Genomic DNA, 21,910 nt, shown 5'->3' with positions numbered 1-21,910 from the left:
CAAAAGAAAAGTCATATCCAGTAACCCGAAGCATTTCGATCTCAGCTTCGTAACCTAAAGTCTGCGGCAGTCTTGAGAACAGCGATGAAAAGCTATGGTGAAATTAAAGAGATGAAAGTATTGTGTGCCATTTGCAGCCCTTTGTGATAATCTAATCATGATGTTGGCCATACAGTCACTTAACACTTGGCATTCGAGAGACACATGATCAGACTTGGTGTGTTTTTATAGAGGAAATTACTCTGTATTTTTTTCCTTACTTTATAGTTTACTTTGAACGCAACGGGCTCATCACCATATGGTTGCCAGTCACAACTTTCATGCACAGGGTGCTTTTTTGTGTCTTTTTAGTTTTTTAATCTAACAGCAGAATGTTGGTGAATGCTGCATAAAAATCCCCAAAAAGAAGAAGAATGTGCTGGTTGACAGAAGATGTTTTCACATTTTTTCGCTTTGGTTTGCAGCCTCTGCAGGCTGCCCGATGGCTTTCATGGCGTGTGAGGTCCCTGTCATTACAGTGCCACATGTCTGGTTGTCATTTTAATGTACACAAAGGATAGGTTTCAATAAATCAGTGTTAAATGGGCGAACGAGAACTGACTACTATGGCAGAAATTACTGGTTGAGCAGCTAGATAACAAGTGAACTATTTATTACTGTCTCCTTATTTTACTTTAGCTCAATTTTTACCTTAACTGAGACATTTCAAACACGTTCCTCGTGCACTTTTTAGTTCACACTTTTTAGATCACATAGTCAGAGCCTGTTAGGTTGGCAAACAGAAAAAGAAAAGACCACTTGTCCTCAGAATTACACTAAAAACTGGCGTGTTTTCAGTGTCCGTGTGTGTGTGTGTGAGACAGAAACCAGTCGCTGCTCCTTTGAATAGAATTGTCTGTGATTACTGGCATTTATTATAATTACCCCCTACTCATGTCACCAATGGAAGCTTTTTAAAAGGAGTATAATGGTGTTTTATTGAATCAGCATGTCCCTGTCCTTCCTCCCGACTGCCTCACACAAATCCCCTCTGAGCATAAATAGAATAAAAAGAAAATCTTTAACCATGAGAAACTCATCTGTCTGCAATCGAGCGCTGTGCAAGTTTTATGAGCCATTCTGTTTTAAATGGCTTGAAAAACATGAAGTTAATTATTGCTTTTGACAACAGATCACTGTGGTCACTTATCTCTAAGGCATTATACATTTTATTACATTTACAGATGTGAAGTTACAGAGAAATAGGTGCATATTTCAGTTAGTGTTGAGGACTCTTAAGTAGCTGGCCTGTAACGTGTTAGGCCATTGCTCCAAAAAAGATGCATTGCATCTCAAAGGCTATAGATGGATGCTGACATTTTAGTTCGACAGTTGGATCCATAAATATTTGGACAGAGATAACTTTTTTCTAATTTTGGTTCTGCACGTTGTCACAATTGATTTTAAATGAAACAACTCAGATGCAGTTGAAGTGCAGACTTTTATTTTAGTGGGTTGAACAAAAAGATTGCCTAATATGTGAGGAACTAAAGCTTTCTCTTTTTAACACATTTCAGGTGCTGAAAAAGTAACATGACAAATTAAATAACTGAAAATAAAATGTTCATTTCTACTACTTAGTTGAAAACCCTTTGCTGGCATTGACAGCCGGAAGTCAAGGACGTCACCAGATGCTGGTGATTCTTCCTTTTTAATGCTCATCCAGGCCTTAACTGCAGCGACTTTCAGTTGTTGGTTTTTTGTGGGACTTTCTGTCCAAAGATTAGTCTTCAACAAATGAAATGCTCAGTTCAGTTAAGACCAGGTGATTGACTTTGACATTCAAGAATATTCCACTTCTTTGCTTTAATAAACTCCTTGGTTGCTTTGGCTCTGTTTTTTGGGTCATTGTCCATCTGTATTATGATACACCTTCCAATCAATTTGACTGCAATTGGCTGGATTTGAACAGACAGTATGTCTCTGAGCACCTCAGAATTCAACTGGCTGCTTCTGTCCTGTGTCACATCATCAATAAACACTAGTGTCCCAGTGCCATTGGCAGCCATGCACACCCAAGCCATCACACTTCCTCCACTGTTTTTCAGATGATGTAGTAATCTTTCTTTTTTAGATTTTTTTTTTTTTTTTTTTTTAGCAATGTCCAATCTAGTCTTTCTATTCTTGAGGCTTATGAGTGGCTTGCACCTTGCAGTGAACCTCTATATTTACTTTTATGTAGTCTTCTCTTTATGGTAGACTTCAATATCAACACACTTACATCCTGGAGAGTTTTGTTCACGTGGCTGGTTGTTGTGAAGGGGTTTCTCATCACCATGGAAGTGATTCTGCGATCATCCACCACTGTTGTCTTCCATGGACGTCCAGGCCTTTTTGCGTTGCCGAGTTCACCCGTCCTTTCTTTCTTTCTCAGGATGATTTTGCCGCTCCTAATATCGTAGCAACTTCTCTGATTTTTTTTTTCTGTTTTCACAGCTTAATCCTTTCATGCATGAATTATCAATTGGTATTTCTTTTTCTTAAGTATTTTTATTAATCTTTAGGCAGTAAAAAATATTTTTGAACTTTATTTTTTTAAACGTACTTTTCAAAAAGTTTTTTACATGTCCACTTAGGTGGACAACTGACTGACCAGGGGGTGGCAAGTATACCATCAACACTGACACAAATACAAGAAAACAGTCTTTGAATAGCTGTCCACTGTAGTGACCACTATACATGTAAGGGCTAAGGGTGGCTTGTTTCACGCACATGAGAGCTCCTTTAACTGCATATTGTCTGTTCACAACAAAATCTTCCAAATGCAAGCACCACACCTCAAATCAACTGGCCTGTTATCTGCTCAATTGACAATGACATAATGAAGGAACTGCCCACACCTGCCCATGAGTTACCTTTGAGTCGATTGTCCAATTATTTTTGGTCCCTTGAAAACAAGAGGGTGGTACATGTTAAAGAGCTGAGACGCCTAAACTCGTCATCCAGTTTAAATGTGGATACCCTCAAATGAAAGCTGAGAGTCTACACATGTCCATGTCTGTTATATAACAGTAATTGGACTTACTGTAATTGTTTTAGTAAACAGATAAAAAAAACTTGGGGTTAATGTCCAAATATATATGGACCTAACTGTATATCCCTATATAGAATTTTGCAACTTAAGTCTGTGTGAAAATTCCCATTTGACGATTTTAAAGTTTCAGTTTTCATCAATTATCTACCTTATAAAGAACCTATAGATGCAAGTCATGAAAATATTGTTTGATTATGAAATAGCGGTAGAAACCACAAAGCAACTCAAAATATGACCCATTTAGTTAATCATTAATCATTAGTTGGTATTAATCTCTGGCTCTCATTCAGTTTTTTTTTTTTGTCCTTTTTTTGTCCTGTCTCCTCACCCCAACGGCAGACGACTGCCCCTACCAGAGCATAGTTCTGCTGAAGGTTTCTTCCTTTTAAAAGGGAGTTTTTCCTTCCCACTGTCGCCAAAGTGCTTGCTCATAAGGGGTCATATGATTGTTGGGTTTTTCTCTGTATGTATCATAGTAGGGTCTACCTTACAATATAAAGCCCCTTGAGGCGACTTGGATTGGGTAAAATTGGGTTGAACAGAATCGAACTGAACTGAAGTTTTCCAATGTGTTGCCCAGAAGAATGACAATTTCCTAACACAGCATTTTGCCACATTGGTTTGTCAGTTTATGTACACTATCATTATTATTTCTTACGTTTTATAGATGTTTGTTATGTTTTCTAGATGACTTTCCTCTCCTTCTGCTTTTATGGCTCTCTGAATGTCTTTTTCTGTATTGCCAGTCAGTTTATGGTCGCTTTTCCCTTCATTCCTTTGATAAGCTTTACAACAATGAGTCATGAAGTAGTGATGCAAATTTGTGGCAAAATCCACTGACTGTGCCTGTCTGTTTTAATGCAAATACTAGTATTTGGTGTCAATTTGTCTGTAATTGCCAGAGGAAGTGATACATTATATTGCTGTATCAATGTTTTTGCCTTATTCCTGTAACTGTATTATAGGTAAATATTTGGATATTTGTATTTTTGGATAGCTCTTTAAGTTCGACAAACAAGTGTCTTCTGTTGTTAAATCTTGCTTCCATCAATTGCGTCTTATTAGCAAGGCCAGACACTATGTTCTGCATAGGGACCTTGGAAAGATTATCCACGCCTTTTGACATCTAGGTTGGATTATTGTAACTCACTTTACTTCGGTCTTAACTCTACTCTTATCCATAGACTCCAAATTGTTCAGAATCCGGCTGCTCGTCTCCTTACTGGTAGTGGGCGGCGTGTCTCTATTACCCCTGTCCTTGCTGATCTGCATTGGCTTCCCATTAAGTATCGCTTTAAATTCAAAATCCTGCTGCTTACCTTCCAAATTATTAACAATATAGCGCCAAGCTACCTCATTGAGCTGCTTAAATTATACACCCCTACTAGAGCACTAAGATCATCTTCCCAGTCACTCTTGGTACTGCCGAGATCCCGGCTGAAGACTACAGGTGACCGAGCGTTTGCCTTGGCTGCACCAGATTTATGGAATAACCTCCCCATCGCTATACGCGAGTCTGATTCTATCCATTCCTTCAAATCGCGGTTAAAACCCCACTTATTTAGCCTCGCCTTTTCTACTAGTTAACGCTTGCTTGTTAGTTAGCTTAATGCTTATTCTTATCTTCGGCTTATTCTTAATTACTTTTAATCATTAAAAAAAAATTTTTTATCCTTTACACTTAGTTTTCTTTTATGCTTTTATATGCAATTCTTTTGCTTTTGTGTTTTTAATGCCATTCAACCTGCTAGCATGTTTTGGTACCTTGCCATAGCCCTCATCCTTCCCTGTTACTTCATCCTACTCTCTTGCATGTTAAGCACTTTGGTACACCACTGGTTTTTAAATGTGCAATATAAATAGTTTGTTGTTGTTGTTGTTTACAGAAATGTGTTACTTTTCAATGTGTTAATCCATCACTTACATAGTTTTATTACATTTAAGATGATTTTAATTGCCTGGCACAGTTTCACCTTTTTAATAAACACTGATACTATTTGCCAAATAATCAGAAATATTTCAGGAAACTATGGAGTTTTTGCTGTCCTTTTATAACCGCAACATAAAATAGATTTCACCCTCCAACCCAATGTAAGCCAAAATGTTTTGGAATGATATAATTTCCTAGAAACTGTTATTATTTTGAATTACGCCAGTTAGCTTTCTCTTTTCAACAACCTACGTTTCACGTATACTTAGGTGTTCATCTCAAAGACCTCAACACTGGCTCCCTGAGGAAAGATGCCCTTTAAATACATATTTGAAAGAGCAGAGAATAGACAATAGTCCTGTTACAAATTTATCTTACTGCACTTAGCAAGTCTGAAAGCGGCCATAAATAATGGTGTTCCAGTTTCCTGTAGGTTATCAGTGCTGGAAAATTAGCTTTTAAAATGCGGTTTGAAATCCATTTGGGTGATTGATGGGTGATGGGACTAATAAATTTTGCCAGTTTCTAGCGGCCGGCTCACAGCAATTCTTTATGGTTGTCATGAAGCCAGACACATTTGATGTGTCAAATAAGAAAGGTCTACAGCCATCCCTTAATGAATGATGTTGGATGGACAATTTGTTACTGAGACAACACACTATCTTTCTATTAATGATTCTGTAGCTGGATTTGTGTTTTATTACTTATATTAAAAATTGATTATCTGAATTTTTTTTAAAAATGAAGAGACTGGTGTTGATTGTTAGCTTTTGCAGCATATTAAACAGTAAAAATGTGTGCATACATTATCCAAGTGCACTTTTAAAATCTGCTATTCAGGCCCATGGATGAGGAAATTGCTGCATTTGGGGGGGAACAAACTCTCATTTCTTACAATGCTTTTAATAAGACATGGACGTGCTCTTTAGTGTTTCATTGCCATTTCCCTATTGGAGAGCTGCAGCTGGAAGCTCGATGCCATCAAACTGTGTATCCCCATCAGGATTGCAATCCTCCTGAGCAGTTTTTGGACCACCCTCAGAGAGGAGGTTCCTTCAGCACAGTACTTTGGCACAGTCCAAATCCGGTATAGCACTGACCACATAGTGTAGAATATCACAGTTCCTCCTCAAACAGCAGATTTAAACTGAAACCATCTGCACAGGCCGAAACAGGCAAGGAGACATAAAAAATGCCGGCGTCCAACTCATTAATCAGTTGATTGAGGTCTGGTTTGTTGTGTATTTTCTTGCTGTTAAAGACAAATGAAGATATTTTGGCTTGAAGTTGTACTCAAATAAGCAAACAAGCACTTTGTGTAAAATGCAGCAAATTTAGTTAATGCTGTTACAGGGAACTCTTCAAAGAGGCAGATTTATCCCCCACTGGCATCTGCTGTGTATTTGTACTAAGAATTAGGGGACATAATCTTCAACAGTAATCGCCCAGTTGCCTGCAGTGGATTTACATTTTTCACACTGTGTAATCTCGCATTTACAATATCATTTACGTGGGTGTCTCCTTTCCACCCACTGACATCTCTCTTTTCTTCAGTGAGGCTTTGAGGGAGATTGACAGGGGACAAGCTCAAGGCGTTCAGTGTTGCTTTGCATACAGCAGCTCATGATACTTTGCGCATACAACATGTGCACACACACACAGACACACACATATACACTCAGTTTTGATTGATACTTAACTGAAACTGAGCTCATGTTGCTGTCAGAGCCCGGCTAAGTCTCCTGAGCCTCTTGATTTCTGACACTGGTAGATATTATATTTATGGAGCAAGAAGGCTGTATTTTGTGATGTGATCCCCTCTAACACTTTAATCTGTTTAGACTCCCTCAGTACTGTAGCAGGGAAGGGGGCAGAAACTATACAATGAAATAGACGGTTGCCTGCCAGGGTCTTACTGTATCCAGCACACACAGGAAAATCTCAGCTTGCATTTGAACACTCAATATCCCGTCCAAGGTTTTATTTTGAGATTTGAGCGCCTGTTTCTAGATTTATTCTGTTTCTAGATCTACAGATGCCCTGTATTTGTATAATAAATGAGCTCAAATGTTGAGGTACAGAAGTGTGCTGCCCTATTCGCACATAGTGTCATTGTTAAAGAGAACAAAACGAAGGAAAAATATGTTATTTCTTCACATTTGGTTAAAATTGGAATGGCTGATGTAAGGATTTCTCGTCTGTCAGCTAGAGTTGATGCAATTTTTTTCCTTCTCCTTGGTAAAGGTAAATTAAAGCAAGACTTGTCTTGCTGTATTCCCCTCTAAAGGAAACATAAAGGCTTTGAAATAGCTCCAGCTAGCGTGCAGTTGGAACAAGCAGCACTTAGAAACCTAATGCTGGTTGTGGTGCTTAATGGTTTGCATTAGCTGCAAGCAATAAAATTATCCCAGGTCCTCACTAATGTTGAAATAATCATTTACAAAGATGGTTACCACATGCTGGAACTGTTTTCTTCTTTCTCTGTCTTTTTTTTTTTTTACCACCCTAATTCGCTGTTATTAATAATGAATAAAAATGCAATTTTCTATTGGGTTGCTCCAGGGCTCTGGGAATCATTTCAATGAATATTTCAGCACATTATTTTAATCATGGCTCCACATACTCAGGGAGGGGGCTTGTTTTATAGGCTCATGCCTCAACCGCCTCAAGACCCCGATCATTAAACTCCACGCTGTCTGCGTTGAGGTTCCTACCTTTGATTTACAAGACTTGTTAAAAAACATTGTAAAAAGGAGGCAAGCTGTGCCATTTATACTTGTAATTTGATGCTGTATTTGTTAATGGGAGTACTGGTGATTTATGCGTGCAGCGGCTGCTGCTGCTCCCTGCTCTTCTGATGCTATAGCATTAGCAGGACTAACATTAGTAGGTCGGTGCATGCAGTATGCAGAGGCCCAGCTTAATATGCCTTCTAACTATGGCCTGGTTTTTCTCCACAAGATGTTTTCCTCTGATAAGAACGTGGCTGGTGTAATCAGTTCATCATTGTTTGCTCTGTCTAACCTGCCTGTCCTTTGGTCTCCTCCATAGTCAGCTGCATGACTTCTGGCGTCTTGACTACTGGGAAGATGACCTGCGGCGAAGGCGGAGATTTGTCAGAAACCCATTTGGCTCCACCCACCTAGATGTCGTATGCAAGGAACTGCAAGAGTATGGTGAGTTTTTATGGGATGTGCATTTAAAAAAAGAAAGTTTTCATAATTAGGCGACTAAAAATTCACATCCAGCATTATCCCATTTCAATGCTTCAATGCTGCCATTAAAACATTTTTGAAAAAGGATTAAAGTTTAGCCTCCGCTTGTCCATATAGTTTAACATGTTGCTTAGCAGAAATTTTTATAGGTAACATTTTTTATGAGTCCTGTGAATTGAACATGACACATCCATTTTATTGCACTTTTTATTATCATTGCAACACATACTCTAGAGCAAATTGGCTCTCCCGCTTTATTATTTTCTTCTTCATGCCTCAAACCTTTCTCATTGACCGAGGCAGCCTTGCAGCATTGCCCACCACCTTTTGTCGGTTATTTCTTTATATCCTGCCACACTGACTTTTAAAAGCTACTCAGTACTGTTAAAATCCCTTGGCAATACTCTCCTGTCTGTAATTGAATAGCACCGCAGATGTTTAATGGCACAAGTTTGAATGTATTGAGGCTGAAATTAATAGAGTAAGACCCATTTTAACTTTATGGAAAACAGAAAGCAGGGAACTCTTTGTGGTCAGCGTAGCCTTGTTATAATGGTTGCAGACGCATGCATGATCACGACAATGTTCCCTGACCTCATTGTGCCTCAGTTTTGAGCTACTGAACAGACTGGTGGGTTGGGTTCGGGATGTCATCTGGCTACATTCAGCTCTTGCGCTATCATGGCTGCTGTAGTATGTACATCATGGCAACTCTGTACATGAAAATGAGCTGGTGTTTCAGTGGATGATGCTCCACCCATATAGAAATAGCATTTTTTTTTATAGTGGTCCACTGTTACGTTCGATAAGTACAAACATGGCTTTTCAGCTTTTTATTGCTTCCATTGTAAGAAGGGCTCAAGTCAATTAATGTTAAATTAGTATTTTTTTAATCCACTTAAAAATATCAAAGAGCTTTTAAGAATCTTTGATGAAGAAATTGCATTGTGTTGCATCAATCCTGCCTACCAATAAATAAAGTGGCACTAAATGCTTAACAGATCAGAACATCCGCAATAAACTCTCCTCCCACTCACCTTCCACTCAACACTGACATTTACTGTATTTTGTTATTCATTTATTGTTCTTAAGATAACTTTAACTCAGTTCATATGAAAAAGAAAAAGAAAACAATATATCAGTTACAAACCAGACACATTTTTATTTGTCAAACTTCACTGTGCAGGTGCTCAAAGTATGCATTATCTCTGTATTAATCTAGGGTTTTTACCTTTATAATAAGCGCCTTAAGGCAACTGTTGTTGTAATTTGGCGCTATATAAATAATATTGAATTGAATTGAATTGAATTAGCTGCTTTACTGACTCAGGTAACACCTGTCATACTGTGAACTTTACTTGCTATTTACGTCATTCGTTCACCAGAATGTTTTGGAGCTTTCAGTTTTCTTTCTGCAATGTGACATTAGGACCTCAATGAGGTTGACGGAAGACTTGTTGAAGTCCTGCTGGCATGCGGTGGTTTTAATGAGCGGAATAATGTATAAACTTGTCAAGTGAAAGGGATCGCCTGCGGTCGGATGGCCCTCTTGCTCTCCATGAGAGGTGAGCTGCACTTTCAGGCTGTTTCCAGCAGTCTTTGATGTGGTTGCGCAGTTGAGGCCATTTTTTTGTTATGAGTTAAAATGAGAAACCTTTTGTTCTTTGTTACAGCTTCAGCAGGGTTTTTTTTGGCAGTGACAGTTGGCAGTTTTAAAAAAAATGGATTATGACACATTGTGCTTTTTACAAGAGTATTCACTTTTAATTAGCATAGTATTAAGGATAGGACCTGTTCTTTGTAGATAATCCTGGTGCAAAGGCTGAGAGGTTGGAAATCATTTGTCATATCCAGACTTTGTTTCTGGGGTTTGATGGAGATGCTATACAACTCTTTAGTGGCTTCCAGGCAGCATAGGCACTATAGTAGAAAAACAAAGAGGCTTGTTTGACTTGGCCCATGAGAGTCATTACTGAAGCTTTAAAATCAGAGACTACTGGAAAACCAGCAGGTTGTCTAAACTGAATAGCCACTTCCTGGTTTGACAGCAGAATATGACAGTATACACTCAGGCACCATTTGAGTTTGAAGAGGGCAGACTGCCATGATTGTGTTCAGAGTAAATGTCAGTCTTGGGTAAAATGAAAGTGCAATAGAACATTTTTTAAATCAACATTTCAGCGAGTGGCTTGCATGGTTGTTGGCACCGCATTCTTTTGTGTTTTCTCTTTGATATTAAGAAGATTTTTTATATTTCACAAGTTTTACCAATTATTTTAACTGCTTTTTATCTTCTTTTTTTTTTCACTGATGGTATTTTCAGACTTAGTAGCACATGTTAAACGTTGATGTATTTTGCAATAAGGTTTTAGTGAGTTTGGTGTTTATCTCAGAAAAAGAATGTCCTCTGTGGAGTTTTGATATCATTCATATTTAATACACAACTTTAAATGTAATCTGTATTTGTTTAAATCAAGTTATTGTTAAAACTAGTACAAGTGTAACTTATACAATGTGTGTGCAAGAGTGTGTACAATCACGGACATGTGTGATGGGAGGTTAAACTCTGCTTTAAACTCTACCTCGTTGTCTATTAGCAGCATTGACAGCTTAGCCAGCACATTCTGTCTCTGCCCTCTTCCTGTAATAACCTGCCCTGTTACCGCCAGCCTCCGCCCAGTATCCGAGTATATTGTTAGGTGATTGGAATTGGGCAAGCATGAAATGGAAGTCACGTTAATATTGATCCAAATGTTTAACGGGGTGTTTTACCTCCGAGTGTCCTTGCTGTCTCATTTCAGGTGAGCACCTTCTCTCAGAGCTGATTGCCCCAGGCAGAGATCTTTATAGCTCTGTACTTCTGCGGAGGCAGAGTCATGATGTGATATTAACCTTCTCCAGCTCGCTCCAGCTTTATAATCACAGATATTAAATGAAGATAAATGAGCTGGCTAACATGTAAATCCAAAATAACAGCATTTGAATGCAGCTTTTCAGCAAGTATATGGAGGTGTGGGGATTATTAGACCTTGTTTTTTAATGTTTTTGATGAAGAGAAGAGATTGTTTGTAACCTCTGATTATTCCAGGATATTGGATAAAGATTACCCCAAGAGGAAGCGTCTGCACTGTATAAACTCCCTTACATCAAAGTTGTTATGTTTACATTTACACACTTAAAACACATACAGATGGCCCGCATTGCAGGAAGTATGAAGTTGTCATTCCCCCCTCCTCCCTCATTTCATCTTTCAGTGCAAAGTAAATAAAAGTATAGAGACAAGAGGCAGAATTGCATCGCCCTTCACAGTAATGCAATCCCATGAACAGGACTCTTGTGGAATGTGGAGCCTGTGGAGACCAAGCGTAGGAGGACAGGATTTGAATCTGGGAAACGGAAGAGATATATTTAAACTGTTCTATAGAGTTCATATTCTATAGATGTTGGAATGAGTGTGCAAAACTTGTGTGAATGATAGTGCAGTCTGGTGATTGTGTTGTAAATAATCTATGTTTTTATAAAACAGCAACGCTCCTGAAGAAGCTCTAGAGTTTATTTTTTTAAAGTCAGACTTGAGATTTTTAAGTTGGGGTCTATCTTCAGATACAAGTTTTGTTTTTGTTTTTTCTTCCAAATATATGGAGTTTTATTTATAGCATAATAAGTGAATTACAAGATGTAACAAACTGTTGAAGATTTTCCCTGTGGCTCATACTGCTATTTATGTGTCTAGATTACTTTGGTGTGAATTTTCCTGTTTTGGCACTATGTCTTCCTGCAGTTAAATATAATGGAACCAGGTGGCATTTACATATAAAAAGTGTCACTTTCCAGAAATCACGATCCACAATTTAATGCTTCCACAGACCTTGTTCTGAGTACGAACTGATTTCTCACTGGTGTACATTTATCAGCCAAAACAAGAATGCAGCTAGCTAAGATTGCAGAGTAGTGTCATTAATGTTTACTTGCATAAGGAGGAAACTCTAATCATGGATAGATGGATGCTTCCTCAGAAAGGAAGAGCGATACAGTTGACAATCATAATTGAACAGAACCGCTCACAACAAAGCTAATAATAAAATACATTTTTGAACCGTGTTCTTTGGAAAGTGCCATTTACTTTATTAAGCTGACATCGTCTCCATTAGTGGGCGACTCTTAACAAAAAAATGGATAAACAGGACCACAGGCTGGAGGACAAACAAGGAGAATTGATTTTGGGATGAACATATGAGAGAAGGATGTTGTGGATTTCTTTTTGAGGAATGGCGAAAAGTGTAAGAGGGAGGGTCTATATTATACATAAGACTTGCAAAAAGCCATGCTTACACTACACTACTGAGATAAAAATAAAATTCCAGTGCCACAACGCTCAATCTGTATCAATACAGTATATCAAGAATGGACCCTGGCAGTGTTGCTATAGTTGATTAAATGCTCCTTTGAAGTCTTTTCAAAGCTCATCTTGTCCACATTGTGTAATAAAACTGCTCAACCCTAAAATATTTTCAAAATGGGAGCCTTTATCTAAGCTTATAAAGTTTATTTGAACTGAACAACTGAATAACTTTTTTTAATTCTTTAGCATATTTTAAACTCTATATAACAAATCTGTCTGACCAGGGCAAAAATTAAAGATGAAGTTAGACTCAGTGTTTTTAGGAAAGTTGTGCCACATTGGGCATTGCATATCCAAGAGGGTGAACTCCGGACTGCGTTCAGAGACGGCCTCTGTTAGTGACAGCCAGCAGGTCTTCATCAGCCTCCACTGAGGTCATGAAAGCTCTGCATTGCACTTTACTGAGTGTAATTAGTGCACTCTGAGGCAGTTTCAACTCGGTGATTGAACAAAACGACCCAGGAGACCAGTGATCGGTAGCTCCTCGTGGAACTGTTTCTAAAGAGCTTAAAAGCAAACTGCTGTGACACTCAGGAGTCAGTGACAGTAGCTTTTCACAGATTGCTGTGTATGTTATTCTATGTTATGTTAATGCTGTTGATCAGGATATGAGCCAGCAGCTCAGGCTTGTGAGAGGCAGTCAGAGCTTTCTACCACATAGCTTTTTTCCCCCCTCTCTTTTGCATGCTTATTTGTTTTATTATTGTTATCATTATTATTTTGTAGTTTTCAGTTTGATTAGAATTAGGCTAAATAAATAAATACAATAAAATATAATAACTGCTTGGTTAAGTTTACGTAAAGATTTTCCTGGGACTGAAATGCAAACTTTGACATTAACCGTGTCTTAGAGAAGTTTTCTCACAGAAAATCTTTAGGCCAAAAAAAAAAAAAAAAGAATCTGTGTATAATTTGGGGAATTCATAAAACCAAAATAAGTACAACAGTCCAAGAAGTTGGTTCATACATCTGCTTTTTATTGTTATTTATTCTAAATTTACTGAGGAGGAACTGTGTCCCAGCACATTACCGAAAAGAAAATTAAGCAGTATCTCAAATTAAAAACTGTATTCATCCAAGTCTTTTCATTGTGGCGTTAAGACATACAAAAACTACACAACTCTCCAGATTTAATTATTGCCAAGGCAGGCAGGAAACAAAATACAAAAAGAACATCTATTACTTTTTCTCCAATCCTAAACTCCGAATTGTTGCATTCAAGCCTACTAAAGCCAACCCCACAAAAACATAGCAAACTCTTTTCTTGCTGTTTTTAATGTTTGAATGGTGCATTGAGTTTGATGTTAAATCAACAAGTCGGCGCTTTAGAAACATGGCAACCCACCAAAAAAGAGAGAGATCTTACCTCAAAGTCCACTATTGCACGGTTGAAACATATCATAGCAAAACATTACAGTGTGATGGAGTAGAGGACATTCATATGCATCCATCCATGAGAGTTTATCCGCAACCAGGAAGTTAACCTTGGAGAAAACAGTGACTGCATATCAAAGTAAACTGGAAACTACAAAAGAAAAACTTGAATGAAAACACACGAGCACATATATTAATCAACCAAAGTGGATCATAAATTTATTGGTGCTAAATGGGTATCACAGAGTCAAATATTCAACTAAACTATATAAATGACGGATTTGACCACCTGACTGGTGAGGGTGTAAGTAGAGCTCTGTCAGTGGATGTTGTATTTTTTATTGTTGCGCTACATCAGAAACATAATTATATCAATTTTACCTGCAAATGCAAAATAAGATAATTCATAAGGCACATTTCACTCCATCTATTTTTTTTATTGCTAAAGCATAGAGCTGAAAAGACTATGACATGTCCTTCAGTAGGCGACACACATCTTCATCAGCCAGCCTTCATCTCCATTCATTTTTATTTTGTGTCAATCACATGAGTCATATCAGGTCCTTGAAGGAACACTCCTCTTGTTTTGCTACGTTCGCCCAGGGTGAACTCATGAAAAGCTTTCTAATGAGCCTGTCTCAACATGACTGCACAGCAAGTCCAGTAATGGTGACAAATTGTTGACTCTTCTCACAGCAGCACTTTTAATATGAGAGTCCATCCAGGGCCATGACTCTAGAGAACATCGCTTTTCATGTCAGCACATTTTCTCCTACATGTCATACCACTCCATTTCTTATTTATAACCTTATTCATTTTCTTTTCTCTGAGAACTAAATTGCATTTTGGGCAAAGCTGGGTTCAGTCCTCTCCTCCTGCATTGTTGCCTGCCCTAAAAAAAGGAGATGTTGGTCGTTTGCATGTAGAAATCAGCATGGTTTATTTGGTCTACTCAACCCTGTCCAGCCTTGCCAATCAGAACATCGGCCTGTCTGCCGAGGTTTCCCTCATTTACTCTGAGTATAATGATGGTTTACAGAATTACAGTTTTAAATTTCTCTCTTTGTGCTTTGATTTCTGACCGCTGGCTGGCTTTTGGCTTTAACATTGCGCAGAATTCATTTCCGAAATGCTCAGACTGCTTCCTTTCGTCTGATGAAAGCACTCCAGATATGAGACAGAGCAGGAAGCAGACTTTTTTCTTGGTAGCAGTGTTGACAACAGTCAAATGTGACCTCTTCAAGACAAGGTACATGTTCCTCAGGGGAGGGAGAGGCGAATTAAGAACTGTGCTGAAAGGAAACATGTCAGGCTGGTGTCAGCCACCTCCCGTTTCTTGATATGTGTTCTTCCTTTCGCAAGCGCAAATTTCTCCTCTGGTTATTTCCCACATTGGACGTCAGAAAGACAAATTCACATGAACGCTTTGAGCGGCTGTGTGGCAGGCACATGTTGGAGATGTGCTGATTTAAGCTGATAAATGTGTTGTTGGAGCTCTTTGTTTTTTTCAAGGATGTATGAACACATGCTTCACTATAGCCATATGATGAAGTCTTGGTCTAATTGTGCTGTCTGCACAGTCTCCTTCTTGTCAAGTATCTGCAAGAGGCAAATGATATCTCTAATCTGCTATGAGCTTAAGACGTATGCCTGACTCAGCTGTTGGTCTTTTAAGATGCAGGTAGCGTTTTGTTGTTGACCTTGTCTAAAAATAAAAGCTGAAACACCTCTGATGTTCAACCACTCGAAAAAGCAGTCAGTGAGCAAATGTGTACTCTGACATTCTTTTATATGGAATGGCAAGTACATTAGTGTGCATCTGTATCAGGTTCATCCCACGTATCACTATTCATTTCACGCTGAGATTCTCCGTGCTTTATTTTTCTCAGTTTTTATACTTTACCATATGTTTGAATTTTAGTTTATAGATAGGAATAAAAAGGTTTTTTTCCACCAAATATTATCCAAAAACATTTATATTTTCTCAACTGTTACCGTGTGTGTGTGTGTGTGTGTGTGTGTGTGTGTGTGTGTGTGTGTGTGTGTAAGATTGCCGTCTGTATTATGGATGCAGGAGTTACAAATGTCATTTGGTGGGTGTGTGGTTTAACTTCTTTTTTTTTCAACTTGATTTTTGCTGCTGTTGCAATAGTGTTGTTTTCTTGTTCGATATTTATTATCCCCTTTAATAACACACACTTATTTTCTTTTATTTAAATTCCTCACTGACTTTTCAAGCAAGTGATTGCTCAGTCGTAGGGTACAACTGCTAAACATTTTGATTGGATTTTACAGTTTTGCTGAGGAAAAATGTAGCACTGAAAACCTCTGTGGTAAATAGCAGAAATAGAAATAGACTGGTGGTGGATAAGTGGCTGAGAAAACTAATGGATAGGGGCTAGCAAGTAGCATCCTTCATGCTAAACTTCTGATAGCATTATGTGCACTTTATTACGTTATGCTTCAAAATATTTGCATAGAAACTATAGAGGACAATGTGTATTATGTTAAACATATATATGAAATGAGTTCCCATGTTTTGAGCTTGGATAGCCCAATTAGGTTATAAGCCTTCCAATGCAACATAGTGCCTTATGAACTCAAATCAATATTAGATAGCAATGTTTCTGTGTGCTTTTCACGTTTATTTGTTTTTCTACTGAGTTTTCTGAAATAAAAAAGAAAAAGATTAAAGAAAAAAAATTAAAAACTATAGGCACACACTTCTGCCCCACCTGCTTTTAAATAATTATATTTAAAAAAATCATTAACCAAGTATCTCAATCTCATATAAGCACAGTTACAAATCCTGCTATTAGCTTCAAAGAGCAGTAGACGACATTTAGTGCTCTCTCTTCCCGTACTTGCTTTTACAGCCTCTGAGAAGGACGAAGTGGTCAAGTCTAAGACGGTGTACCGCAGCCCAACTGTCACCACTCAGAACTCTGAGACCGAACTAATACTGGATGGAGACGACGATGCTGTCAGCCTGCTGCAGGAGAAGGAGATGGACAACCTGGGTGGTAAGTATAAATCACCACTGCTACTTGTTCCCATCCTAATAGCTGGCATAATCGGTGAAGTCATTGGATGCATGTGTTATAGCATTTAAAGTGCACTAAAATGAAATTGCAGTGGTAAAAGTATATCTGAAAGTAAAAACCTTGAAATATTTGGTAAGAGCATGATGCACAGTAATTGTTTGGTACTTTTAGCATAACGTGATATATCGGATGTCGGATAATACACCTATTCTCATGCAATGATTTGACGGTATTAACCATAAAAAATAATCCTAATACCACACACATACTTGACAGCTACTGTATATTATAACATAATAAGATACAATCTATTGAATGGAAAACGTTTAAAATAGAATAAATTTTTATATTTGGGTGTTAAAGAAGCTTAATTATTCTTAATTCTGCTGCATTATTTAATTCTGAAGAGCCAAAGAATAGAAATCGTACTGATTAAAACATCTTAGATTTGTGTTACCTGTATGATTATTGTCTGACTTCACAGTCAGTATCCTAATACAGCTTTAATACTTTGTCTAGCACAATTCAGTTAGTGGTGTAGCATACTAACTGAATTGTAGTATGTAAAGGTGGTGGTTGGCCAAAACGTCTGTAATTTGACCAGAGTAATACATGTCTGGAGAAAATTGTGCTGCCTTTGAACCTCGGCATAGCTTTAAAAGGCAAGTTAGACAGAGTTCGCTTCAGCTTTGAGTGCAGCTCAAGAATGCTGGACTGCATTCTTGTCGATAAAGCCAGATCTTCACTTAACACCTCATGCAAACAACTGGTGATTGATGTTTTTTGTGTGTGTGCGATGCCTAAAGTTATTTATTTTATTAGAATATAAAGGAATACTTAACCCTAGCAGTCATTCTACATTCAGAAAAAACAAAAACAAAAAATGTTTCTATTGTCTGGTGAACAAGAACAAAAAGCAGCAAAAAAAAAAGTAGATGCAGTTTTTCTACAAGTGGTGAAAGCCCATCACTCTTTGTTAGCAGTTGCTGTTGTCATGGGATGCTGTTTTAATTTCAGAATATATAAATAAACGCACACTGCATCAATGCTGTATATACATAACATTTTTAGCTCTTGGCCGACATGCCTTTTCAGTCATGATGTAAATTTTGTTTAAATGTTATGTGCTGTCATTTGTTTTTCCCTGATAGCGCATTCATGGTGGTTGGCTTGTCTTCAAAACTAACAAAACTGAACAGGATAATTAGAAGATGTTACCAGGTTCTGTTGGTTTAACTGCAGTTTCAGTGGTATGATTGCACAATCTTAGTACTTGAGTAGCTGTTATTTCCAAATCCTGTAAAACCAGAGCTGCAACAAACTTGCATGACAGTAACAGATATAAATGCATGAATCGAATTTATTCATTCCAGGAACAAACTGTCATTTTTAAAAAAATGTAGTGAAAGGGAATAGTCTAAAAACTATTGCCAGACACTTAAATAAACATCTCTCTTTCACAGTGGTGCATTACAGAGTTATTGTGGCTTAGCATATGGATGTCAGTCTGAACCAGGGCACTGCTGAGCAGTGAAATCCCCTCTAAGATCCCACAGATGAATCTCAGAGGAGGACACTAACCCCTCCTTTTTGTCCCAGGGCCAGCAGGCAGTCAAACACTCATGTCTGTCAGATGAACCCTGCACTGGTCTGCCTAAACTCCAACGCGAGAGCTAGCATACAAACCAAGTGTTTTATCCTCAGAGAATTAATAATGATACTGTACAAAACAGAAATCCCGAGGTTGAATATTTGAGATACATTTATGAAGTGTGAGCTGAAATTAGGAACCAAAATGTGAAGGTTGACACTGATTTTGATAAGTAAATTCTGGTTTAACTATGTATATAACTATTTGTGATAAATGGAAGTTGAATGCATTTCTTTTCTTTTCTTTTCTTTTTTTTACCAGTAGGGCAGCTCCCCTGCACTGTAACATTTGGGTAATGTTTTTACCAGGATGCTCTGTCTATGTTTGTCCTGTATCTAATCTCAGGCATGAACAGCCTTAAAGACAGATCTGAGACTAGATCCTTGTCAACAACAGCGCTCCTCCTGCCAGCCACTGGGTCAGTGCCTGCAACTGCTGCCAAAGGGGCGGCGCCTGCACTCATGGGCTCCGGCAGTTGTGGTTACTGAACCTATGATTAGTTTTGCTCCCCCCACAAACAGTGGAAATGCTGTCTATGCCTGGGCTGGCATTAAATGAACCTTTTTGTATGCACATATTGTTACCAAAATCGGTGAAAATAGAAGTGTGTGTGTGTGAGAACAAAGAACGGAGAAGTCAGAGCCTCCTCGCAGACTGTCTCTCGTATCAAAGAGGAGACTGTAAATATGACTGCTCAGCTGGCATCCCAGAACCATGTTAATATACCCCAAAGTGTGGTTTAGGCACCGCAACCATTTTGTTCTCCCTAATTTAGGCTTTCTGAATCCATTTTAGGTCTCCATTCATAGCGTCGATCCCTTGAGATGTAACATCTTCATAAAGAAAAAAGCAACATAATGTTTATGAACGTAAATCTCAAAGGATGGGAGAGGAAGAGAAAAAGTTTATTTTTGTTCCCAAATTTGTTTTGTCATTTCAAACATCTGTAAGTACTTTCGTAGTTTAAAAAATTCATGTCTTTGTATGTAAATATATATGTATCCGCTATAAGTGGATGTGTAAGTAAATGATACTCCTCTGGTATGCTTGTAACCCATGTCCCTTTCTCTTTCTGTCATAATATAAAATCTAAACGCACTAATCAAACACTGCAGTCCACTAGATGGATTGTGGGTAATAATATACCCATCTTCTCAGCAGTTCTCCCAAACTCCCACCACAATGAAATGAGACTTTTCATCACTTCATTAAATTGGCCTGTCATTTAAGAAAGATTTGCATTTTATTTAAGACAAAGGCCCATCAGCCTGGTAATTTAAGCTTTACTCTATATAGACCACTCATGCTGTGCAACTCGTCCTGTGTAACTTGCCCCTAATTTCATTATTCTCATGTAAACATTTTAATGCCATATAGCCTAATTATGGAAGGATCCCTGAGGGGATTACTGCCTAATCCTCTTCCTGCCTATGAGCAATGGATGCTGTGAGCATTTCTCTGTGCCTAGTCCTTCAGGGCAAATCTACAATGCTTTAGTCCTAGAGGTGTTACTTTTAGTAAGAGGTGGAACGCTTTATAATTTAAGGGCTGGTGTGAACAAAAGGGCAGTCAACTTTTATTGTTGCTCAAGGCTTTATGACAAAAAGAATCGATTGTATTTCAAATATTATTTTAATGTAAGAACAAATTCGTCCACTTCACTCTTATTGGTACTCCCCCTCCCTTTTTAATCTCTCTCGCTGTCTCTCTCTCTCTCTCTCTCGCTCTCTTTTTAAACAAATACACCAGACCTTATCAGACATGCAGAAAAACAGGCTTGAGGTTACTGGTTACTTATATGAAGCTTGTAAGCAACGTGTAGCGTCTGCGCTGATAGCATCAGCAGATAGGATCACCGTTAATGGATCCGAGCAACGCTGAGGAAAGAAAAAAAAAATCAGGGAGGGCGGTTTAACTGTGCAGCCTGCAAGAGCGATGAAGGGGCGCTCTGGGAGTTGAGACCGAAATCCACTTGTATTCCTGTAACACTAGCGGCCATAATTGGCCGAGGAGCGCAGATTAAGATTGATGAGACATTAAAGTGGCTCTTTGGAGTTTAAGGAATCGATAAATATCCTGATTTCGAGAGGTTTCGTTTGAGAGCAGACAAATCACTGTAACGGTACTCCACAGCGACACTGATCTGAGAACATGGAGGAGAAGGAGGGAGGAGACTGAAATAAAGATGTGATCACTATCAGCTGACCAGGGCCACAAGCCCACCTTAACACTCTCGACGACTTTTTGGAATTGAAAACGAGGTTTACTAGAGTATTTTTTTTTTCATTTATTTCTGTTTTTTATTGTCATTTTTATATTTAATTTTCCGAATTCGTCGCTTGGCTTGTCCCTGTCAAAACAGTCTTGAATAACAATTGTGTAAAATCATATTTTAATCTCATGTATAATAAGAGCGTTTTTCTTTTCTTTTTTGGATTGCCTTTATGGAAACCATTCAGACTGCAAAAGCATTTTTTGTTCTCCTTAATAGTGTATATAAATATTGAAATTTATTGTAATAATTTTTAATTACATCCCTATAACTCCACTGAATACGCTGTATTTTCGCATGTACGGATGCACACTATCAGAAACAGGCCTTTAAAAACCCTACAATTGCCGCAATGTACACGTTATATTGATGAATTAAAGGTTTCAATAAAAAAAAACGCAATACTTGAAAAAAGATTCAAATACATTCATAATTATAACTACAGATTGTAGTTGTACATCTGGGATTTGTGGATAATCGGCCGCGAGATGATGGCACACTGTAATCGCATTGGGCAGTTTAGCGGAATTACACTTATCTCGCTTTACTTAATATAATAATTGTTTTTTTAAAAAGAGTAATAATCTCTTTTATTTTTTGCGCGTTACTTATTGAGCATGTGGCCATCCCCTCTGCACTCTACAGGCCCAGTGGTCCTGAGCAGCCCGGCCCAGCTTGTTGCCCCTGTCCTGGTGGCTCGGGGGACTCTGTCCATCACCACCACTGAAATCTACTTTGAGGTGGACGAGGATGACCCTGCCTTCAAAAGGGTCGACTCAAAGGTAAGTAACCTGCAAGCAAGTGTACAGCTCAAGTTTAAAGCGGCCAGTTGGTTTCAGACGTGCTTCTCGGTGTTTTTTGCCCTTCCGTCTTACAGGTGTTAAGCATTTACGTCTTATTTATATATAAAATCAAAACGCGAGATTTCATGTTTTCTTGAAAAATAAAG

General features: G+C 38.2%; 1 protein-coding gene across 1 annotated transcript in view; it reads left to right on the top strand.

Moving 5' to 3' along the window:
- nbeab (neurobeachin b) overlaps positions 1–21,910 on the top strand; it is a 214,782-nt gene that overhangs the window by 129,129 nt on the left and 63,743 nt on the right. Inside the window, exons 38-40 of the mRNA XM_026191618.2 lie at positions 8,055–8,179; positions 16,871–17,017; positions 21,607–21,743. Coding sequence (XP_026047403.2) covers positions 8,055–8,179; positions 16,871–17,017; positions 21,607–21,743 — 409 coding nt within the window. The remainder of the gene's footprint in view (positions 1–8,054; positions 8,180–16,870; positions 17,018–21,606; positions 21,744–21,910) is intronic.

This window comes from Astatotilapia calliptera, chromosome 14 (assembly GCF_964374335.1).
Source record: "Astatotilapia calliptera chromosome 14, fAstCal68.1, whole genome shotgun sequence".
Classification (NCBI taxonomy): domain Eukaryota; kingdom Metazoa; phylum Chordata; class Actinopteri; order Cichliformes; family Cichlidae; genus Astatotilapia; species Astatotilapia calliptera.
This window is presented reverse-complemented; position numbering and strand designations above follow the sequence as displayed.